The sequence below is a fragment of the Chionomys nivalis genome, chromosome X (assembly GCF_950005125.1).
Source record: "Chionomys nivalis chromosome X, mChiNiv1.1, whole genome shotgun sequence".
Taxonomy (NCBI): domain Eukaryota; kingdom Metazoa; phylum Chordata; class Mammalia; order Rodentia; family Cricetidae; genus Chionomys; species Chionomys nivalis.
Genome location: NC_080112.1, coordinates 14,336,036 through 14,361,254, shown reverse-complemented (window position 1 = coordinate 14,361,254; position 25,219 = coordinate 14,336,036). Strand labels below are relative to the sequence as shown.

At 36.4% G+C, this 25,219-nt stretch overlaps 1 protein-coding gene across 5 annotated transcripts in view; it reads right to left on the bottom strand.

Moving 5' to 3' along the window:
* Window positions 1-25,219, bottom strand: part of Atp11c (ATPase phospholipid transporting 11C) — a 212,983-nt gene that overhangs the window by 90,498 nt on the left and 97,266 nt on the right. For all 5 annotated transcript variants that reach the window (XM_057759651.1, XM_057759654.1, XM_057759653.1 and 2 more), the window contains exons 4-12: window positions 23,990-24,070; window positions 21,687-21,794; window positions 14,134-14,262; window positions 10,730-10,833; window positions 8,329-8,379; window positions 7,001-7,065; window positions 6,614-6,695; window positions 5,372-5,522; window positions 4,520-4,717 (exon numbers count right to left, since the gene is read on the bottom strand). In XM_057759651.1, coding sequence (XP_057615634.1) covers window positions 4,520-4,717; window positions 5,372-5,522; window positions 6,614-6,695; window positions 7,001-7,065; window positions 8,329-8,379; window positions 10,730-10,833; window positions 14,134-14,262; window positions 21,687-21,794; window positions 23,990-24,070 — 969 coding nt within the window. The remainder of the gene's footprint in view (window positions 1-4,519; window positions 4,718-5,371; window positions 5,523-6,613; window positions 6,696-7,000; window positions 7,066-8,328; window positions 8,380-10,729; window positions 10,834-14,133; window positions 14,263-21,686; window positions 21,795-23,989; window positions 24,071-25,219) is intronic.

Below are 25,219 nucleotides of genomic sequence, written 5' to 3'. Positions count from 1 at the left end.
AAATCTTGGCTGCAGACATGAAGAAAAAAACAAGAAAGACTACAGGATAGGTAACATATATGCTGATTCCTCTATATGAGAACACTGTAAGGCTGGATGAGACATGATAAATCTTGTTGGCTACAGAGTCCTCATGACTCATTGCTATATGCCATCCTTTCATATGGCATGGACGGAGATTTATATTAGTTTCATTATACACTCCAAATGAACTTATAATGTTGACAGATGATTTTTACCTGCTCAAACATAGAGAGCATCTTTAGTTGATTTGTGGACACTGCACACTCCATACTTGTGTTAATGCAGGTATGTACATTCCCTTTAAAAGCGTCTGTGTTTTTAGAAAAAAGGACCAGATACCAATATAGACAAGTAGCCCAGATGATTCAGCCTCTCAGAGTGCCTTTGTTGCAGTTTCCTCAAAAATCTGCATTCAGAACAACTTCAAAACTTCTAAGTGAGATGGTCCAGTCTCATAGACTACTCTAGTCATGACTTCAGTTAAGCACTGCACGTTACCATCACACAGAGACTGGACAACCAATGATACAGCTACCTCTCCCAGGAATTGGCCATTATCCCAATTTTCTCAGGATTCCCTAAAGATGCTGTTGCCCCCCCCCCGCCCTCCGACAACAGGAAGTAATCTTAAGAACATGATGCCCATATTCACAAGAGGTGGGGTGGGTAGGTTTTGGTTGTTTAGTGAGCTATGGATTTTTATTGTTGTTTAAGGGGGCTGGTTACAAGTTGTTATTGGTAATGGTCAAGGAAAAAAACTTAACAAAGAAGGTGATTAAGGGATTTTTCCCTTTCTTTTTCTTTCCTTGATCCTTTCTTTCTCTTCTATCTAATGGGGAAAAAAGGGAGGTATAGGAATGATAGGATAAAAGGATAGAATATTGACTATACTAAAAAGCAACTAGTAGTTTAATATTTTACATTGGTATAGACTTTTGTATATTGATAGAAACTATTGATAGGTTATTTTGTTAGAACATATATATGTTTCTATTCTTTTTTAAAGATATTTTTTATGGTTTATTTAACTTTATTTTATGTGTATTGGTGTGAAAGTGTCAGATCTCCTGCAACTGGATCTTCAGACAGTTGTGAGCTGCCATGTGGGTGCTGGGAATTGAACCCGAGTCCTCTGGAAGAGCAGTCAGTACTCTTAACCACTGAGCCATCTCTCCAGCCCTCTATGTTTCTATTCTTGTTTAAGGTATTGTACCTATGTAGCTCATTTAAAAATGAAATGTGAAGTTCTAGTCCTTGAAAGCTATTATTACAAATTGTTTAGGATAATTAAAAATGCAGATTAGTATTTAGTCATCTATAAGAATCAAATTTGTAGTCATATTATGTATGTTTTCAAGGTTAAACAGATCTATTTTACATAGATACATGGTCTTCAAACACTTCAGAGATCTATACAACATAATATTTAAAATGTTTTAATAATATAAGGCTTCTCATAATAGTAAGTTATGTCTGCTTCTGGTTGCACCAATGAATTCAGAGAACATGATGAGAATTGAAGAATCTCTATATGGAGATTACTTTCAATGTGGCAAAGCTAGCCTCTGGGTAAAAAAACTGCCCTTTCCTCAAATGCTGACAGTATGCTGTCCAATTTGAACAAGCAGAATATAAAAAAAGACGATTGTCGAACTTTGCCAAGACAAGGTAGAAAACTCCTTCAGAATTTCTGCTTCACAAAAAAGTCTGTCAGATATTCTAGGCCTGTAGGCAGAAGATGTATGCTCCAATGTTTCAGAGGAACCTTGGGTACAGTCTGTCAGTTTTCTCTGTCATTTTTATAGTTTTAGAAGCTGCTTGCTCTTGTACATCTCCATCCCATTCATTGCCCCATCCCTTCATATCTACCTTCTGTCCTTGCTACCTCACCCCAAAATAAAATAAAATTTAAGAGAAAAAAAGAGAGAAGGAAAAGAAATCACTCTTGTCATGGAAGCTGTAGTGTGACACAGTGAGTCATGCAATAAACCCTTTTATCCATATATCTTTACTTGCAGGTGTTCACTGCAAAGTTTGTTGATCTGGATCGAGGCCTCGGTGTCTGCCACATTATTGATGCTGGGCCCTTACTGGAATTCCTCTTGGTTATCCTGTTGTTGCCTTGTGCTGTGGAAATCCTGCAGCTCTGGGTCTGAAGGACTGGTCTCTTTATGTGGCCCACCAGATGGGGAGGATGTTAGGGTGGGCCAACACATAACCCTGGTTCTGGGCTTGGGTAGTTGCATGGTCAGTCAGCCCACCAACTCTCCCTTGTTCTCACCACCAGGGTGAGCTCTCCTGTACTGGCTGGTGCATTCACCCCTTACAGTGATGAGCAAGATGGAGGGTCAGTTTGCCCGTTTTCATGTTCTCAGGTTGGATTTCCCACAACTACACCTTCAGGTTCAACTTTAATGTGCTGCCCAGGTGTGGTATAGGGGCCACTCTTCTGAGTGCTGCAGCTGATGAAGTGATGTGGGATTACCTTCTGTACACACACATACACACACACACACACTGAGAAATAAGGCAGAGTCAGAGAGATCCCATGTAGTTGCGGAAGGAGAACAACGACAGAACTTTAATCAGTTGGTAAGCCACAGCATTGTGGCGATATACAGATCAATAAAAATGGGTCAATTTAAGATATAAGAGCTAACTAATAATATGCCTGAGCTGTTGGTTAAACGGTGTTGTAAAAATATAGTTATTTGGGTCCGGGCAGCAGGGAAGCAAAAGCATAGTTTCTGTCAACAACGAGAGACAGGGCTACCTCTCCTGCTCTTATGGCCCCGGGGCCAGCTCTCCTACCTGCCTTACGTATTAATGGGGAAAGGCATTTCTCTTCCATCCATGCCACCAAATGTCAGATGGGTAATAAGTATACCTCTCCCTTGCTCACACCTCCACCAATGGGATGTCACTATTGTACTGCCCATGCAAGGTACAGGATCTGCTCTCCCAAGGGTTGCAGCTATTTTACCATTTTCTTTGCTACCAAATTAAAAAAAGTCACAAAAGAGATGTAAAGCTTATAAAGGTTATTTATCTAAAAAGATGTTTTAAGGTCTAAAAGGATATTTTTAGATTGATAATACAAGTTTTAATAGAAAGTGGTTTAGGCATAAAACTTTGGACTCATCAAAACAGGATAGATAATACAGTACTTTCTCCGAATTTGCCAAATACAGATGGACTAGACATTGTGAATGTAATTCTTACCTGATAATTGTTCTTACTGTATATAGTTTTTGTGTTAGAATTAAAATCTTTCCTTTTTATTTAGACAAAAAGGGAAAAACCATGTGGGATAATTTTTTTTCTGCACTGTGAAGAGTATCTCTGCCAAGGCACCTTCTGATTGGTTTAGTAAAGAGCTGAATGCCAACAGCTAAATAGGATAGGATAAGCAGGACTTCCAGAGGGAGAGGAACTTGGGAGAAAAAAATCTGAGGGGGGATTCACCAACCAGACATAGAAAAAGTGGGACATACTATACTGAGGAGAAGTAACAAACCACGTGGCAGAGCATAGATTAATATAAACAAGTTAAGTTTTAAGAGCTTGTTGGGAACAAGCCTAAGCTAAGGCCAAGCTTTCACAATTTCTAAAAAGTCTCTGTGCCATTGTTTTGGAACTGGTGGTACAAAAGAAAGTCCAACTATACCTGCCAAAGAATGCTGCTAATGGAGTCTAATTAGCCCAAGAGAAAGAAGTGTGTTACGGTCAACAAAGTTAAAAGAAGTTGTAGATCTGAAGAAGGCTTTGACATCAGACATGGAAATGCAAAAGTTGGAATTTGCCCAGCTGATTTTTTGGTCCCACTTTGGTCCAACGTTTCCTCCCTTTTGGAATAGTAAGGTATATCCTGTGTCACTGTATACTGAAAGTATGTTTTTCATTTTTATTTTACAGGGGATTACAGTTAAGAGATCACCTCAGAAGAGACTTTGAACTTTGGATTTTAAATATTGTTGAGACTGACAGACTATTGAGACTTCTGAAGTTATACTAAATAAATGCCTTTTGCATTATTATATGGCTACAAACCTATAGGGGTCAGGGAGTAGAAAGTAGTGGTTTGAATAAAACTGGCCCCCATAGGTCCATAGGTAATAGCACTATTTTAGGAGGTGAGACCTTGTTGGAATTGGTGTTGCCTTGTTGGAGGAAGTATATCACTATGGGGATTCTATTTAAAGTCTCATATGCTCAAGCTAGGCCTTGTGCAGCCTTCACTTCTGCTGCTTGATGATCAAGATGCAGAACTCTCAGCTCCTTCTCCAGTACCAAGTCCATGCTTCCCGCCAAGAAGATAATGGACTAAATCTCTGAAACTCTAAGATAGTCCCAATTAAATGTTTTCCTGTGGAAGAACTGCAGTAGTTATAGTGTCTCTTTATAGCAATAGTAATCCTAAGTCATTTACATATATTGGTATCCAGACTAGAAAAGATTTTTACTGTATTAGTTTAAGTAAAAACTGTGTTCTCACCTGACCAAGTTCTTCATTAAGGTCTGATGTGTTAACTAAGGCTCCTTCATTAATTTCTTCATCAAAAAAGTCTTTATCCCATGAAATAAAAAATGAGCCTAAAAATTTCTGCATTTCTACTGTGACATACATGGAGACAGGAATAATAAAGTTGAAGAGAACCATGAATGATAAAAAGTCGGTGAACATTTTCAAAACCTAAAATAAGAGATGGTGCATGTTAATGTGATTCATGGCCTCTTCAGATGAATACAACACAAATTTGTTTTCTTTCCATTCCAATTCTTAGCACAATATTAACATAAAAACATTTCTTAATGACACTATATCATTATAGTCAAAATTATTAGTATTAAGAACATTTTAAACTGGGTGGTGGTGGAACACAACTTTAATCTCAGCACTCAGAAGGCAGAGGTGGACAGATCTCTGTGAGTTTGAAGATAGCCTGGTTCACAAAGCAAGTTCTAGGACAGCCAGGACTATTACACAGAGAAACCATGTCTAAAAAAAGCAAACAACAACAACAACAAAGAACATTTTAGAACACTCCGAATTTTATCTACATTTTTCGATGTATATACTTTCCAATTTAATACTTATTCATCTCCTTAAGTCCTATGTTCCTCCCATCCATAGATAGGAATACTCGAAGTTTATATGTAGATATTACACATGTTCGTATTGAATTAAAATGCTAGAAAGCTCATTATTTTTTCCAGTCTCTTAAAAAGTTAGAAACAAGCATAGACATATATAAAGGAACAAAATTAAATCTGAATCAAAAGGTAACATTTTTCTGAGCAGTATTTCAGTAAAGGATAGCCTAGTCCCTCATAGCAAGTTAATTACCTTAAAAGTTTCCCGTTCCTTTTGAGTCTTTTGATTATACCAAGGTTCATCATTGTAGGGAGTACTTTGCCACACATACTTTAGAGTTGTGCATACTGCAGCTTTGGTCAGTAAGATGAATAAATAAACAATCAAGAAGGCATTAATAGATCTGAAAAGTAAGATATTATGTCTCATTACTTAAGACATAAGCAAAATAAAAATTTAAATTATTTTATTTTGATTTAGTTTATTATTAACTAAAGATTCTCCTGTGTACATTATAATAATCATATCCCAAATTTTACATAAGAATCTTAATTATCACAGCCAAAGAATAACTGTTAAATGGCAAAATGGAAAATCTAGCCCTGAACTGTTTATTGATCACTAATTGTGCCCACGGAACAATGTCTGGCTTTTCAAGCACACATTTTAAAATAAGTGGAAACATCCATATCCATATGTATTAATACCTACTTAACTTCTATGGAAAGTGTAGTTGGTATCTTCTCCCCAAAAGACTAAATATTTCAAACTAAAGGTAGAATAGTAAATGTGAACCTTAAGCTCAGCATATATTCTCTTAGCATTATTTCAAAATAAAGTTCTGGATAAGGCACGATGAGTCATATACACGCCTATAAAGAAAGACGTGTGTCTGTCCTTGTAGTACCTAAAATCCCAGTAGTTGGGAGGAGGAAGCAAGAGGATTACAAAATCAAGATCATCCTCAGCTCATGTAGCTAATTTAAAACCATCTTGGGCTGCATGAGACTGTAATACGCACACACATAAATAACCACATAAAATTTAAATTAAAAAGCCCTGATAGTGGCACCTGTCTTAATGATCTACCAGATACTACTCCAATGTCTACTAGAACAATATTGTAGAATCAACTTGCACATACCAACAAAAGGACCCCAAATTCAGTAACAAAAGGAAATGAATTTACAGTTAAGGTAAATGGTGCCATTTAAACCTATGCAAGCTTAGTTAATTCATTTACTATCTTAGAGACTGTTTCTTCACTTGTATTGTTGAAAGAGTCTAACATAAATTATTTCATAGGATTATTTAGAGGACTGAATCAAATGAAGACATAAATCAGTGAGGACTGTTTCAGGAACAAAAACAAGTGCTTAAAATGGTAGCTGCTATTATTGTGGATGATGACTTTCTGTATTGTCATTTGGAATTACTGAAGAAATAACTATTTCAATCAAGAATGCCTAAACAAAATTTGTGGTACATACTAACTTTTCAACAGCAGAACGTTTCTGAGATTTCCCTTGGTAGTTCAAAGCCATTTTGGTTTCCATCCCAGTGTAAACAGCAACTCCTAAAGAATAACAGAATATAAAATAACCTGGTTGTTTGGTTCTGTGAATTTTTCACAGTTTATAAGGGTAAGAATTCTAAGTATTTCATATTTATTGGCTGATCTATCACTTATATTAAATTATAAGTATTTAATTTAAATTATATAAAGTATCATACTCATTAATTTATCTTGTAAATTATCAACACATAAATATACACTGAAAATAAAAGGCAGGTATCTGCCATGTTCACTTTTAAACATGCACTATTTATTCACAAGCTTTATGAAACACATTTTAACAACATATTTTCAAAGTTGTTCACCATATATCTTCTTGGTATTTTTAAGTGTAGCTCCTTTCAGCAAAAGATTTTCAGGTCCCAAAGATCTAAGTGAAAAACAAGCACAGTTTATTGAAACAATGTACAATGTCATCATTACTGGGTACAGATGCCCTGACACACATCTATTCTCCAAGGGGTTTAGAATGTATCTATTTCTACCATAAGCTTATTCCCTAGGATGAACAGAATGATCCCTCCATCTGAAGTGACTTAAGGGTACAGCCAGATGGGAGCATAGTACAGTGGTAGCCAGCAACACACAGAGGTAAAGAAAGATCAAAAGATTATGACTTATAGAGAGTAAGACAAGAGCTATAAGAAGTAAGAAAAAGAGGGTCACAGATAAAAGACTGGGAAGGCAAATGCCAAGCTGCAAAAATACAATGGCATCTTTGTAGAGAATGAACCTGACTTCTGGGAGATCAAGGCAAAGTGGAAAAACTGAGACAATTAACTATGTAATAAGAGAGGAAAGAATGCATCCTGTTTGTTTGAATGCCTTATAAATGATTAACTTTACATTTTATTTAGGTCCAAGTAATTCTAGCATTTTCCTCACTGCCTAGACCCTCAATTACTCTCCCATAAACCACTATTTTCCAGCTTTATGTTCAAGCTTGTCAGCCATCATACAACCAAGGAAAATATATGTGATTATCTAGAACAGGTTTGGAAAAGCAGTCAACAGGTACAGAATGCTGCTATTTTATGTATTTTATTTTTTCTTTTATCTTTTTCAAGACAGGATTTCTCTGTGTATCTCTGGCTGTTCCGGAACTCTCTCTGTAGACCAGGCTGGCCTTGAACTCACAGGGATCTGCCTGCCTCTGCCTCCCTTAGTGCTGGGAGTAAAGGTGTGTGCCATCGCCGCCGAGCTTCTTTTTTTTTTTTTTTAGCTAAAACTTTTCTGTATATAATTATTATGCTTGTGTTGGTGCACATGCACAGAGTACATATGTGTGGTCAGAGGATAACTTTATGGAGTCATTTCTCTCCTTCCATCTTTAAAGTAGTTTCTAGGGATTGGTCTCAGGTAGCTAGGCTTTCATGGCAAGTGTCTCTACTGGTTGAACATTTGGCTGGTCTCGTGGAGCTCTGTTCTTTTAGAAAGTCTATATATTATTTCAATAATAATCTTCTACCCAACACAAAGACACCTGATCACCATAGCCCAACTAATCACAAGGTTACTTAGCCCTCTTCTTTTCACTTTATTTAAGGAAAGGCATTTGGCTATTTTATTGGGTTTAAAAGAAAAATATTCCTCCTCCCAAAAGGATAGTTTTTAAAAGGAATAACCAACTAACCTGGCAACAGACTCAATACTATTACTAAAGATACTGATTCGCCCAACAAACCTGTTAAAAACAAAAACAAAACATAATAGCAAGTGTGAAAATCTAAATACCATCAATTAGAAATTCATCAGATTATAAATAATAAAAATATAAGACTGAATGAATTTAAAATTCTATTAAGCATCTGGAAAAAAGTTACATTGAACTTATAAATTACATAACATTTAAATCGAATCTTTAAAATAATAAGTATAAACAAATATTTTAAATTAATGGAATTCTACTTGGTATTATACATATACACAACACATCATATGACACCTTTCTATAAACACTGTGGCTTTTATTTTAGATTCATGTGATTAGTAATGGTTTCTGATACTATATACAATTTTTGAAATGATTAGTTCAAAGGTTTTTATACATGAGCTGCTTATGAATTACAGGGGGTGAAAAGAATCTTACTTAAACCTCAGAATTCTGGGTCCCATCCTTAAACTTCTTTGTCATACTCTCAGATGACACTGGTATTAGTCACAGGTCCAATATTTGACAACTACACACAAGGAATACTTGATTATGTAAACTTGAAAATGTTTGTATTTGGCAATTGACCTGATCCAAGCACTTAACCTATAATTCTGCAAAAAAAGGGATAAAACGGCCTAACCCCTCCTTAATGAGACTTTTATACTTACTCTGTAATTTTCAGTATGTTTTCTTCATAGAAAAGTAATATACAGTTCAAATACTTTTAAAACATTTTGATTTTCAAATATTTTTATTCATTCTTTGAGAATTTCATACAATGTATTTTATTTTGATAATATTCAGCCTTGTAACTTCTTACAGATTCATATCCACATCCCTACCAATCAAAATTTATGCTGTATTTTAAAAACATGTTTATTTTTCATTGTATGAACACTGTATCTCTGTGTTTGTTCGGGTGCCCAAAGAAGTCAGAGGTATCAGATCCCCCAGAGCTATAGGTGGTTATGACAAGTCTCATGTGTGTGTTATGCATTCTGTTAATCACTGAGTAATCTCTGTAGTGCCTCAGTTTAAATGCTTTTATATACAAAATAGGAAGATCTATCCATTCATTCTATGTTAATTGTGAAAGTACTGTACTAGAAAAATGCTGAAACATAATAAACTAAAAGGGCAGATTCTTTGCCCTAAGAAAGATAATTGAATTTCATAAATATAGTATGTATGATTTCTATCAGACTGGTAGAAATACTTGGTATTCTAAAGTCATACTGAAGGGATTCAGCTTAGGTAAATTAGAATAACCTTGTCTATCCTAAATTATCCTTCATATTTAAGGCAACTTTAAAATCTGGGAATTTCCCTTATAAATATGAATATGTATATATGTGTGTGAAACATATACATATATTATCAGGTAGAATAGGTCACTCCTTTTTCTGGAACTTCATGGACTTTGTGTACATCTTTATTACTGTACTATAAGCTTAACTTTATTGATTGATATCCTTTATTCATTAGTTACTTGAAGGTGGAGAAAGCTTTTTTTTGTTTTTGCTTGTGGCTCTAGTTCTTAGTATCAAAACATAGAAAAGAGAAAGAGAAAACAAGGAATAAACTGTGGGGGAGGGGATCAACATTCTCATAGTAGGATATATTTCTTTACTATTCCTAACCCTAACTAGAGTAAACCAAATCCATTCATTTGGTCCTCTATTTGACCAACAACATGACTTAACATGATGGCTTGCCCATACAGTGGATGTTATCTGCAACGGTGGTATAGAATGGAATGAATTAAAAACTATTACCAAACCCTCAGCAGTACCACACCCTAATTAAACTAACCAGTCCTAGACACTAATGCCAATTTTTGACAACCTCCAATGAATGTTAATCAAGAAAACCTGCATCCATGAGCCAGAAGAAAACATACCAGTTTACAGATCCATGAATTTAATAGCCTGTGAACATCAAACAGCCTATTTGCAATCTTTAGTTCATTATCATCATCAACAAGAAAGGATAGTGTGCCTACTAACTGCAGTCTCAGATATCCTCTTTCTTGTTTCACGCTGGATAAGATGCAAAAGATTTATTTTTGTTTTAATTAACTCCTGGAACTCCCATTAGTCTAATAGATGAGGCTTCTTAAAAAAACAAACCTGATAGCCATGTTTACAAGTAACAAAAAGAAAAGGAAAAGAAAGTAGGATGGCTGGGCCCATAATGAATTACATTAGGCTGGTAGTGAGCAATGCTCATTTGATTAATTTCCTTTCCAAGAGGAAGAACAGCTCATAAAAATATACACAAGAGTAGACTGGTAAATAAGTAATGGGTATTTCTTTGCTTTACTGGTGACAAAAAAGAAGCAGAGTCAAAGAACAGCAATAAAGTAAAGCAAGATGCTTACTTGTAGAGGTCAGGTTGAGGCTGTTCACATTCAATTGCTGCTCGGAGGTTATCAATGGATTCGGCTGTACACAGTTCTATGGTATCTCGTACTGCATAATGTGTCTATATGAAAGCACAAGATAATCAAATATAAAGTATTTTTGTAACTTTATAGCCAACTTATTTCAGAAACAGCACATTTTAGAGTAAGAGGGTTAAGCAGAATATTACAAATGTTGATGGACATTCTATACCAAATCAATTACAGGACACTACTCTTAAAATACATTACAAATACACAGGTAACCTGCTCCAAAAGGAATTTAAAGGTAAAAGACAAACAAAAACTTTCCTTGACACTGGAGAGTATTACATTTGTAGTATGCATATAATTAACTGAAATCCCCAAGAAGGTATTAATATATTTTTTCTCTTATATATAAAACCAATATTTGAGCCGGGCGGTGGTGGCGCGCGCCTTTAATCCCAGCACTCGGGAGGCAGAGGCAGGCGGATCTCTGGGAGTTCGAGGCCAGCCTGGTCTACAAGAGCTAGTTCCGGGACGGGCACCAAAGCTACAGAGAAACCCTGTCTCGAAAAACCAAAAAAAAAAAAAAGAAAAACAAGATTTGAAAAAAATTAATGGTTCCATTACATAAACAGTTTATAAAGATTTTGAAACTGTTCAATATGGGTATATTTTATATAGTAACAGAAAGCTAATGTCTTATATTCAATGATTAAGATATTCTACATATATGTACTATACTCTTTTTTTTTTAAAGATTTATTTATTTATTATATACACAACATTCCTTCCATGTATGCTTGCATGCCAGAAGAGGGCACCAGATCTCACCATAGATGGCCACAAGCCACCATGTGGTTGCTGGGAATTGAACTCAGGACCTCTGGAAGAGCAGTCAGTGCTCTTAACCTCTGAGCCATCTCCCTAGCCCCTGTACTATACTCTTAATTCATCCAAAATGCAAGACAAGATCCAATGAACCTATTTATAAACTGTCAACAAGGGCTAATGCAGATTCAAGTATTATAGCACTTATGCACAAGGGAAAGCTGTTAACATAGTCTTTAGGGATATTAGAGAACTTCTTGCTTTACATTTAAAACTACTGCCTGACTTTAAAATTTTTGATTTATTGACACTTAATGAATAAAAGAAAACCGAAAACTTTCTTCCTCTAAACAATATTCTCAATGTTAGAGAATCTTTACACAGATTTCTCTATCTTAATAATCCCTAAAATATAACTCAGTTTTTGAACAGCTAAGACACCAGTAATTTAGTATCATTTGCTTGAACACAAAATCAGTAAATAGTAACAAGTAAAGCTTTTATTTCACATTTTGAGTTCTACTCCTTAATTCCACAGGGAAAAAGCAAATAAGAGACCTCCCCAAACATATACCAAGAGGTGAGCTCATTAGTATTACTACTTTTTTTCTTTTAAATAGGATCTCTCCATACAGAATCCCCTATGTAGATCAGGCTGGCCTCAAACTCACAGAGATTTATCTTTTTCTGCCTCTCAAGTACTGAGATTAAAGGCTACGCCAAACCAGAATTACTCCTTTGCAACGAGCTGTTGAGGGCCATGACATAAATACAGCAGATGGCAATTGATAATTCAGATATCAACCCACCAGATGAATTATTCTCTGATGGAGAGAACCCTGTTCAAGCAAGACTTATGGGACCACTGACTCTGGAAACTGGCTGTTTCTGTCTGTAAATTCACATGTGCAAAAACAGCTGGGGAATCTCCCCATTACTGTGCATTTTCATGTAATTTGTTCATGTGACCTCATGATTACATCTCAATCTTATGGGCACATCTATCTGTGGATGATCAGGAAGATGACTTTCCATTAAGCTGTGTAATTCTGTTGAACATAAATATACTAAGATATGCTTCATTACTAGATCTATTGTTCCACGAGGACTGTTAAGACACTTAGAAGTTTCTTTACCCAGACTAACATAAGAAAACAACAGTTTCTCCACAGTCTAAGACAAGCTACATATATTTAGCTGGTTTAAAACCTCTTGCTAAGTCTGGTTGATAAAAACCTACTCCCTGCACAAATCCTTCAGCAGCTTCTCTCACCAGGCACTATGTCCCCAGTCTCAGGTCACAGCATGTACACCAGGAACCTTGAAGCCGGAGTTGTTATGGTTACTCACTAACTTCAATGTAGTTTGTATAACATTTTGTTTTGAAAAAAGTTTGTTGTTGAATGTGTACATATAAGGCAGGTAAACAAAAAAGCTACAGAGAATTGGACCAAGAGAATTAGAACTAGAGAATTGGAACTGGAGAGAACAAGAGCTGGAAATAAAAAGAGCATAACCCTCAGATTGTGTATGAGTCTTTTTTTTTTCTTCAGATAGGAAATTTTCCTAAGTCCCTGCTGTTCTGAAGGCATTCTTTTCTGCAACTCTAGGTGCAATTCTGGGAGCTAGACTCCAAGGCTGCCATAGTCCTTGAAGGCAGCACAGAAAGGATAAGTCTTTATGCCCCATGGAACAGTGGATGGCAAAGGCCAAAAACTGGCTTTGCCAGAAAGTACCAGCAAAGTAAATTATCTCCCATTCTGATTGAATTGACTATAACGTACTTAAAATTTCTACTGGTTAACAATAAAATACAACATTTATTAAACTATATCCTAAGGTATATAATCAAATTACTCCATATTAGACTAGTTATATCACATGAATTGATTTATTTAATTTTATGTGTATGGATGTTTTGGCTACACGTACATCTGTGTACCACTTATGTGCCTAGTGTCCAAGCAGGTCAGGGATTGGATCCCATGCAGCTGTAATCACAGCTGGTTGTGAGCTAGGAATTGAACCTAGGTCCACTAGAAGAGCAGTTTGTGCTCTTAACTATAGCACTATTTCTCCAGACCCAGAATAAACCTTTTAAACAAAAATATGCAACTCTTAAAAAATTAAAAATAGATGAATTATAAAGTTACAAAATACTTGAAATTATTTTTGTAGTTATGTAGTTTAGCTCACAAGTATTCTCACTTATGGGTAGTAAAATAGCTCAGTAGTAGTTCTAGTGTGCATGTGTGAGCCAAGAATTCAGTCCTAAGTACATCAAAAACACAAACAAAAAGCATAAATAAAATGTTAATTGAATTACATCAATAATTTTGATGGCTTTTGGTTAGGGCATGATCCCCCACCCTATCCCCCACAATGCAATTCTCCAAGGTGGGTGTTTACTTAGAAGCTCAAATATAATTACATAACTGCTGTCTTCAAATATAAAACTTACATGAATAGCAAAAGTGAGGTAAGGGATTTAGGAGTGTTAGGACACAGAACTATCTCATTAATCATTCTGAGAATAAAATGCTCCGGTCAGGTTTAATCTCCATTACCTTACAATTAGATTCACCATCAAGACTAGCTGTAGTGACATAACAAGTTCCATCAGTTGTGCAGGACGACAGAAGAATAAGATCACAGGGAAAGGTTTCATCTGCCTGTACTTCTACTACATCACCAACCTAAAACAGTGAATAAATACTTTAAATTCTTAACAAAACATTCAGTATACCTCACAATAAAGCTAAAACTATTAAAAGAGATATCTACAGATGAGATTTTGAGATTATCAGCATTCTACATCACATGCAAAGAAATTAAAGACTATTATTGAATATTCAAAATCCTCTTTAAGGAAATAAAGACTTAGAATGCTTTCAGAATATCTTAGCATTGTTGTATTATAAGTAATTCTGACATTCATGTGTTCTGTGTTCTCTGATATTCCTGAAACTGATATGTAATAAGATAATTTCTATAACCATTCAAGAGCAAAGAAAGAAAATCTAGAGGTTTCAAGTTAGGTACTTCATGACCAGAGGCATCTACATTTTCCCTTTGAACCAGCATATTTTGTCTGCAGTCATGATTGTTGGATTCCTTCTTTAGTGTTCAGAAACTTGAGAAGAGGATCAGTTTTCCTCATAATTGGCGGAGGGGAGTCTTAGATTAGCTTTCTAAGAATTTTTTTCCATCAGAAGAACCAGTTAATTATAGCAATAACAATCTCTTATCAGCAAGTATCCTGTACCCAAGAAGAAGAAAAACTTGAGAGATGGAATCTTGAACAATTCAATGATGCAGAGAATAAAACATAAAAAGTGAAGACTTGTAAACCTGAGTTCATGTCCCAACTTTGTTACTAAATAATACCACTTTGATAAATGGCTTAAGTGATTCCAATAACTGCAGAAGACTGGTGTTTGAAATGATGAAACAAACAAAACATTAAATAATGTACGCATATTAACTATTTGATAGGTGTCAATACTGCTTATTAATTCAATGTGGCTACTTTATTCACAAATTGAGAATGCCAACATATATTTCTTTAGAAGGATATAAGAAAACCTTCAGATAACACTATCCAACAATTTTCATGGCCCACTACTGAGAAAATGACCCTGTTAAAAAAAAAAAAGTAAAAACAAAACTTAAAAAAAAACCTCAAAATCCACAAGACTATTACCACCAATCATAAATACACTACGAACAATCTACAAAACAAAAATTTTAAGTTCATCACAGGGCTAAATATACAGGAGAGGTAAAAAGAGGCAACTGATGATGACAGAAGCAAGTCACAGTTAAGAGAAGTCAAAGCCCATCATGTTGACCTGGGTACACTGACTGAGAATGCTCAACTAATACAGGAAATTCTTCTATTTTAGAGATTAAGATGAGGATTTTAGGTCTATTTGAATTGAAAAATATATTTTCTTAATTAATATAAATTAGTATCCAAGAGCACCAGAATTGGCAATTATAATCAAATTAATTTTTAAATATTATTTTTAGATGTTTTGTTCCGCAGTTACATAAACGCTCAGGTTATAATATAACAATTCCCATACTTAAATATACAGAAAAAAATACCATAATGGGCCAGGCCCTACAGGCCAAAGAATTTAGGCTTCACCCTGAAGCTAAAGGAGAAGACAACTTTAGGGAAAGAGAATGATTCTATCGCCTCATAGTTCTGTTTCTATTTACTATTTAAAAACATTTAAATAAATGTGGATCAGTGTTTTGCCTACATATGCCTGGTGAATGCAGAGACGAGAAGACCTTCAAAGTAGAGTTAAATATAATTGTGAGAAGCTATGTGGTGCTAGGTACTAATTCTAGATCCTCTGCAGGAGCAGCAATTGTTCTTAACCTCTGAGCCATCTCTCCAGTCCCTATATCATTTTTACAGGGAGCTGGTAACATGGGTTAGCAGGTAAAGACACTTACTACCAAGTGTGATGACCTCAATTGAATCCCCAGAACCCACATGGTAGGAGAGAACTGATTCCTACAATTTTTCCTTTGATCTCCTACATGAACACTGCAACATGCATAGATACCACATACACAGAAATAACATACATAAAATAATTAATAATAATAAAACAGATTTCCTGTCCTGTCTCCCTTCCAAAGGTCTTATCCTTTGCCTTGCATATTAAGTCCTCTGATAATATATATAATCCTATACAATAGATAGTTTATTTGTTTTGCCTGCACCGAAGGCTATGTGAAGCATGTGTGCAGTGCCCACAAACCAAAGTACTGCATTAGATCCCTTGAGATTGGAGTTAGAGATGGTTATGAGCCACCAGGTGAATGCTGGGGATCATACCAGGATCCTCTGGAAGAACCATCTCTCCAGCCCCAGATGATCTGTTTTATAATATTAAGGGAATGCATGAGGAAAAATGAATATTCCTTTACACTGTGTGAGTATTTGTCAATATGACTGGTTTAATGAAGAAGCTAAATGGCCAGTAGTTAGGCAGAAGTTTCAGGGCAGAGAGAATGCTGGGGAGGAGAAGGGCAGAGTCTGAGAAGTCATGAAGAGATGCAGAAACAGCAGATGAACTTGTACTGAGAAAATGTACTGAGCTACATGGCAGAGCGTAGATAAGAAATATGGGTTAATTTAAGTTATAAGAGCTAGTTAATAACAAAATGAGCTAACATATGAGCATTTAAAATTAATAAGTCCCTGTATGGATATTTGGGAACGGGCTGGTGGAACAGAAAAGTCTCCCATTCCCTCCAACTTCCTTCCCTCTGAGACCCCCAAATCTGTTTCTGCGCACAAAGGGGCAGGCCTCCCATGGGTATCAACAAAGCACGGCATATCAAGTTGATGTAAGAACAAGCTCTTCTCCTTGTATTAAGGCTTAGTAAGATAACCCAGTAAGAGGAAAAGATTCCCCAAAGCCAGCCAAAGTGTTAGGGATAAGCTACAGTCCCACTGCTAGGAGTCCCACAAGTAGATGAAACTATACAACTGTCACACATACGTAGAGGGTCTAGGTTGTTTCCACGCAGACTCTAAAGCTGTCAGTCCAGTGTCTATGAGCTCCTATGAACTCAGGTTAGTTGTCTCCCCTGGTTCCCTTGTAATGACATTGACCCCACGCTCACATCTGGTTTGTACAATCCTTCCTCCCTCTCTTCATCAAGATTCTCAGAGCTCAGCCCAGAGCTTGGTTGTGGATCTCTGCTTCTGTTACCAAAACTCTCTGATGGCAATTAGTGTAGCGTTAGGCACTTCAGGATCAGGAAACCCTCTCTTATAGGAAGCAAGAAGCTCATTTACAACTAAGACAAAGGCAGGAAAGAGGCAGAAGAAAGAAAATGGAAGCAAGCTACTGCATGAGATGAAATAGGAAGCCCATTTATACCAAAGGATCTGACTACGATGAGAGACGGAACTGTAAGACTAGAAAACTACCATATATATATATGGTGCAGAGTGCTTGGCCAATATTGAGATTAATACTGGAGAGCCAATAAATTACTCTGTTCCTATGTGGAGCTTCATATTGAGTAAGAAATAAGAAAGAGTAGTATACTGCTTTGAGAGAAAAGCAAGAGAATAGAAAGAGGCATATACTGCTAGTCAGGCCATCTAGAATAAGGTATAAGGTAAAAGAAAATGATGGAAAAGTAACAGGAAAAACACTCTAGCACCCCAGGTCCAAAACTCAGGATAACTGCAATCAATCTTTCAAAAGAATGTAAAGCACAGTAGTGTAGAGAGCCGTGTGGAGTCACACCTGATGGCTATGTGTAGAGAGCTGTGTGGAGCCGCACCTGATGGTGCTGGCTCCCGCCCTCCGTTATCCCGAAAGCGAGTGCCCTCTGTGATAATCAACTCCTAATATCAACTAGGCCTGACTTATGCTATTACCATACAATGATTGTCAGCTGCTTGAGTATGCGTGGACCTATGGGCAGTGCCCACCTGGCAATCCGGGGTTGGCGGGCCAGGCCTACTAAAGGGCTGGGAGAGGTTTGCCCAGGGAGAGAGAGAGGTTTGCCCAGAGAAGGAGAGAGAAGAGAGGAGAGAGAGAGAGGAAGAAGAGAGAGAAAGGAAAGAGAAAGAAGTTGTGAATAAAGGTCCTGAATAAACTGCAGCAGGAAGAGCTCCGGTGTTGCGTCCTTCTTGCTGGCCGAGGGGGACCACGACACAGTAGTATATTAAAATAACAATAATTACAATAAAAGAAACAATGGCAACCCAACTCCTGACAAGACTGACTCAAATACCAAACACTAAAGATCTGATGGAAGCAGAGACAGGCCCATTTCAAAAAACATACACTATTAATATCCATATGAAAATATTACATCTTATGAAGTGAAAACTTATATCCACATGAAAACCTATATTTGAATGTTTGTAGAAACTTTATTCACATTTGATAAAATTCAGAGGCAATAAAATATCTACCTTCTCCAGAAGTAAACTGGTAAATACAGAAAAATTAATATTACTCATCACTACAAAGAAATGAGCTATTAAGCCATGATAAAACATGGAGGAAACGCTCACCAAGGCCAGCTGGACTGCGACTGAAAAAGCATGGGATAAAACCGGACTCTCTGAACATGGCGGACAATGAGAGCTGACGAGAGGCCAAGGACAATGGCACGGGGTTTTGATCCTACTTCATGTTCTGGCTTTGTGGGAGCCTAGACAGTTTGGATGTTCACCTTCCTAGACCTGGATGGAGGGGGGAGGACCTTGGACTTTCCACAGGGCAGGGAACCCTGACTGCTCTTGGGGCTGGAGAGGGAGGGGGAGGGGAGTCGGGGGAGGGGGAGAGGGGCAGGAGGAGGGGGAGGGAAATGGGAGGCGGGGAGGAGGCGGAAAATTTTTTTTCAATAAAAAAAATAAGTAATAAAAAAAACATGGAGGAAACTTAAATGTATACTAAGTTAAAGAAGTTAATCTTTTTTAAAAATGGTCATATATGGTATGGTTTCTACAATATAATACTCTGAAAAATGCAAAAACATGTAGTAGTAATAGGACCAGTGACTGCAGAAATTAAGGGAGAATGAAGAATAATGAGGCAGAACATAGATTTTTAGAGACAGGGAAATTATCCTATATGATGTTACAATGTTAAATACATGCCATACATTTATCAAACCTCCTAGAATAGAAAGTACTAAGCATGAACACTACTGTAACTAAATTTTGGATTTTAAGGTCAATTTTGTTACATGTATATGTATTTGTGCTCTTGATTAAGGTACTGTGATTGTATAGTTCATTTAAAAATGTAATATATATATAGGTTGTTAATGGATAATCATCAATAATAGTCAAGCTTGTAGTCATGCTAGTTAGATTTTCAAGATGTGCATAGATATATTTTAGATAGGCATTCCTCATATCTTTCAAAGACTGCAGAATATGGCATTTAAATGTTTTAATAACTTAGGGTTTTTCATGACAATGAGACACATCTGCTCCTGGCAGAACCAATCTACTTCAAGAGGAAGATGGGCATCGAAAAGGCTCCTTATGGAGTTTGATAGCCATTTGGGCAAGAAACTGCTCTTGCCTGGACTATTGCATGAACTGGACACAAAGAACCCGCAGAGAGAGAGGACTGCTGAACTTGCCTAAATGTGAGATGGTCCTTCGAGGTTCCTGATTCATGAAAGAGTCAGCGAGACATTCTGCAGGACACAGCAGAAAGTAACTAAACTGTCTTTGAAATTTTCCTGCTTCATGGAAATGTCTGCTGGATACTATGGGCCTGTAGGCCAAAGATAGATGCCCCAACGGTACAGAGGAACTTTGGGTGACTGTCCAGGCAGCGAGGTGTCTCTGTCATTTCTAGAGTTTTGGATTTCTTGTTTGCTTAGGTAATATTATATCCTTCTGGAGTCTTTGATGGAGTTGAAGAATGGATACATAGTTGTAGTTTTCCTTAGTTATGATAAAAGATAAAATAGATATAAATATTGTAACTAATCTTGCTTGATAACTGTTTTGCTATATGTAATTTTACTATGTTGAAACGAAAGCCTTCTTTTTTGTTTAAACAGAAAAAGGGGAAATGATGTGGGAGTGATTTCTTTCTAATCTGTTGCTTTCATTGGTTAATTAATAAAGAAACTGCCTAGGCCCATTTGATAGGCCAACTCTTAGGTGGGTGGAGTAAACAGAACAGAATGCTGGGAGAAAGAAGCCGAGTCAGTGAGTCGCCATGATTCTCTCACTGCAGATAGACGCAGGTTAAGATCTTTCCTGGTAAGCCAGCTCGTGGTGCTACACAGAATATTAGAAATGGGTTAGATCAAAATGTAAGAGCTAGCCAATAAGAGGCTGGAACTAATGGGCCAGGCAGTGTTTAAAAGAATACAGTTTCCGTGTAATTATTTCGGGTAAAGCTAGCTGGGTGGCGGGATGCAGCCCCTATCACAACAACGTGGTGAGGGAGGTTTACTGATGCTTACAATAGAAAAGGGTAGTGTGTGGCAGAACCAGGCTATATAGCTATACTTTGTTAGGTTTTGCTGTGAATACAAACCTGTTCTAAACAGAAAGTTTACTATTTAAAAAAAATCTACTGGCAATCAAAAAAGTTTGATATGATAAAATCTAAATGTCATCTGGCAGGGATCTGATTTGGTAGAAGCAGCAAACAATGACTAAATACCACCTTGCTCTGGAAACAGTACACTCTCTGTGTAAAAACAGTTATGGAGTTCATTAAAATTGTCATAAGACTAGCAGACTCAACCGAGGCATATACTCAAAAGAACTGAAAACTGATACTCAAACAAAAACTTGTCCTTGAATGTTCATAGCAGAAGAAACATCAGCTAGTGAATAAAGAAAATGTGGTATACACATAGAATATCCTATCATCAAAAGAAATGAATTATAGATAAATGCTACAACACAAATGGATTTTAAAATATTCTGAAAGATGGAAAACACAAAGTTCATGTAATGGATTATGGATTATTTCATTCATGTAAAATATTAAAACCGCAAACTGACTGAGAAAGGTTAGTGTTGACAGGGCGTAGGTAGAAGAAATAATGTGTAATGAGTATGGAATTTCCTTTTCTGGTGATGTAAATGTAAATAAATAATATCGATTACTTTAGTTTCTTTTCTTTTTTCCCTTTTTTTAATTTTTTTTTTGAGACATCGTTTCTCTGTGTAGACCTGGCTGTCCAGGAACTTGTTCTGTAGAGCAGATTGGCTTTGAACTCAAAGGTCTGCCTGCCTCTTGACTCCTGAGTGCTGGGATTAAAGGCATGCACCTCTACTGCCCTGATCTGTATACTTCCAAGTGTGCATTTTTATCACACAAGACTGATTCCAATTATTCTGAGTGGGATCAGGGTAAATTCAGAGGGTAAAAGTGTTTGTTGTGTAAGCCTGATGCCCTGATTCTGAGCCACAAATTAATATCAGAAGGGGGGAACCGACTCCAGAAACTTATCCTCTGAACTCCACACATATTCCATGGCATATATGTATGTATACACATAAACATGCAAGCACATGTGCGTGTACGTACACATATGCGCCACTAAGAGTAGCTTTAAAAGGAGTGACGTAGTAAAACAGTACCTTGATTTTTTCACTTTCTTTTCTCACTCGTTTTGCATTTTCAATAATGTAAACAGTGCTTTTGTTAACTTCATTATCAGCTCTGTGTCTAAGCCAATCTTCATATCCCTATAAAGATAATAAAAATTATATTTATAACTTTATAATGTTAATTTCAACACAGAACGCCACAGACACAATGATGAACATATTATTAGAAAATTTGAAGCATACTTTAAACACACTTCTTAGGCATATATCTTTATTGTAGTATAAGGTTCCTTAATAAGATATATGTTAAAGGCAAAACAGGTATTAGAGTGTTAACATTCTTCATTGTGAAAATCTATTATTTATTTCCGCGGTGCTCTAATGAATACCTATGTTTTCTTCAATATATGCCTGAAGAATTAAGGAACATTATAATTCTACTTTGCCAGGAAGACTTGTTTGTTCATTTTATTTTGTGTGTTGGTATTTTTTCGTATATACTTATGCACCATGAGGCAAGAACAGGATGTCAAATCCCCTAAAATTGGAGTTATAGATGGTCGTGTGTCACTATGTGGGTTCTGGGAATAGAACCTGAGTCCTCTGTAAGAGAAGCCAGGGCTCTTAAGTACTGAGTCGTCTCTCTAGCATATCTTTCTACTTTTAATTTGAAAAGATAATTTTTCTGACATTTTATTTTATGATAAATCTAATCACTTAGAAATGTAATTCTTCTCATGCAGAAAGTGGGAAAATTTGAAATTTGTTTTGTCAGAGAATTTACGTATCGTGGAGATAATAATTAAAATTCTCCACTGACTTAATGATTAAAGAAAATAGAAACTGGTGCTTGCTTTTAGAATTAAAAAAATAATCAGAGCTTTAATGGTTCACTTTCCTCTGGGCTTTTCTTGTGGAACAGATTTAAACTAAAAGAGCTAAGGAAGCAGGATGCTCATTTGAACATGACCACCTTCTTTTATATTCAATGCTTTCTTCCCCTCATTGTAATATCTGTGCCTTTTCAACTACATCTGAAAAATAGTCTCTTGATAGCTTTTTCTCCCCTCTCCATTTTTTCCTCTTCATTCCTATTCTATCCCTCCTTATGAAAACACTAGGCTATCATTTCATAGGGTACATTCTCTGATACTAATAAAGAAAGGAAGGATATAACATGAACTAGTAGTGGGAGTAGAATGAATCAGTAAAGCCCTCTGAAAACCATAAATGCTATTCTTAGAACTAAAAATTTATGACAGTAAGAAAAATAATAATCTAGATAGCCCAAGGGAAAGAACATTCCAAGTCTTTATTTAGCAATGAAATACATGAAAAAACAATTTGTAAAATCCCTAGTAGGAGGCAAGACAGACGATCAGATAACCCCAATAGGAAAGGTAACCTTGTTCCTTCAATCTATCAGTTACCTTAAGGTACTTTCAAAAAGCACATAAAACCGGACTCTCTGAACATGGCAGACAATGAGAGCTGACGAGAGGCCAAGGACAATGGCATGGGGTTTTGATCCTACTTCATGTTCTGGCTTTGTGGGAGCCTAGACAGTTTGGATGTTCACCTTCCTAGACCTGGATGGAGGGGGGAGGACCTTGGACTTTCCACAGGGCAGAGAACCCTGACTACTCCTGGGACTGGAGAGGGAGGAGAAGAGGAGTGGGGGGAGGGGGAGAGGGGCAGGAGGAGGGGGAGAGAAATGGGAGGCGGGGAGGAGGCGGAAAATTTTTTTTCAATAAAAAAAAATGCAGCTGGAAATTTAAAAAAAAAGCACATTGATAGGCACTATCTAAAAATATGTTTGCAAATAAGCATAGTCTGTGGTCTGTTCCTATACAGTTAACCCACTCCTCACTTAAAGTTTGTTGTTTAAATTTTCAATTTCATTTGGACAGTTTTAAAGGTACTAACACATAAAATGTTCAAAATACTTCAAAGACAATCACATCATAATCTGTGGCAGTTTGCCAGTTTTGACAAGAAAGATAGAAGTCTCCCCTACCCATCACCCTCCTCAATAGTATTACTGATAATAAAGAAATTCAAGTATTTGTATTCTTAAGTTCTAGGCTATAAACAACAACAACAACTAAAATTCATTGGAATGGGAAATTCCAAGACATATCACATCAGAATAATGAACAGTAAAAATCCACTCTCCATTTCCCTACTGAGTTGAACTTTCTTCTTGTTCATTATGCTTATACCACATACACATAGATATTGAGAAAGAAAAGAGTAAATAAATTAGAGAATTTACAAGAAAATTTACACCAGCTTGCATTAAAGAACAGGCATAGTTTAAGTAAGAAACTTACCTGCTTGATTGCTGTAACAGTTATAACAAAGAAAAGTGGAAGTCCACTGGTAACTGGGCTGGTTGGTGTGTCTACTGTGACCTAGGTAAAGAAATTAAATTGAAAATAAAATTAGTTATTAACTCATATGTAGCATTTACATGTTTCAAATATTTCAAACAAAACATATTCTATTAGTGAGATGAATACTAATTTTAATTACAACCAAACAATATATACAAGTCAATTTAAGAAAATTCAGAACTAGTTTTCATACAAGGTTAGATGATCTCTTTTATTGAAATATGCATATTGGTTTATCAGCTAATGGCTGAAAGCATTCTGCCAGCGCCCTGTACTGCTACCATTCAGCTGCTAGAAATCTTGCTTTAAAAAGATAGAAAAGTGTGTGCCTTCACAGAGCTGAAAGCTTACAAGGAAAGTAAGACATTAAAACCAATGTATAGATGCTGAGATCTATAAGGATAGCTAGGAGTTAACTATCTCAAAGAAAGTTTTCAGGTACAATGAACAATATATACAGGGTCTTCTAAAAGGAAAAGTGACACATGTACAAGTAAACAAAACAAAAATAAAAAAAAATGACCCCCAAAATGTCACACTGAAGAGTCCAGGGAAAGCTGTTGACTTGTGACTATTCATTCCACAGTAGGGGATCTTTGAAGATTTTACATAGGAAAAGGTAACACAAAAATTTATTCTCAATGCTTTGTGAAAGAAAGACTAGAAGAGAGTAAGAGTGGAGGACAGGAGACTACTTGGGAGGCTACTGCTGTAATCCAAGTGAAAGGTGATGTCTTGGATCAGGGTAGAAGTAAGAGATGTGAAAAGAAGCACTGAAGATACTCAGGAACAAAAAATGGCAGGACTGCTAAGTAATGAGCTATAACTATTGATTGTAGATATCTTGCAAGTGTTGGATTAACACGCCTGGGTGAATGCTGCTGTTATTCACAAAAACATGGAAGTAGAACTAGATTATTGGGGGGTGGGTTCGTAGTTACAACCTGTCTTCAAATCTCACTATCATCCCCTGACAAAAAGAAATGTAAGATGTTAAGACTTTTAGACCTTTAAACATGTGAGACTTTACACAATCTCTTTTCTATTTGTGGGATGCTGGTTGTAGCATTCTCTGCCATGGAAACCTTCAAAGATCAGTTCAGATATCACGTACTTTTGAAGCCTTTTCAATCTCTTGAGTTAAGTGAATATACAACTCTTCAAGAC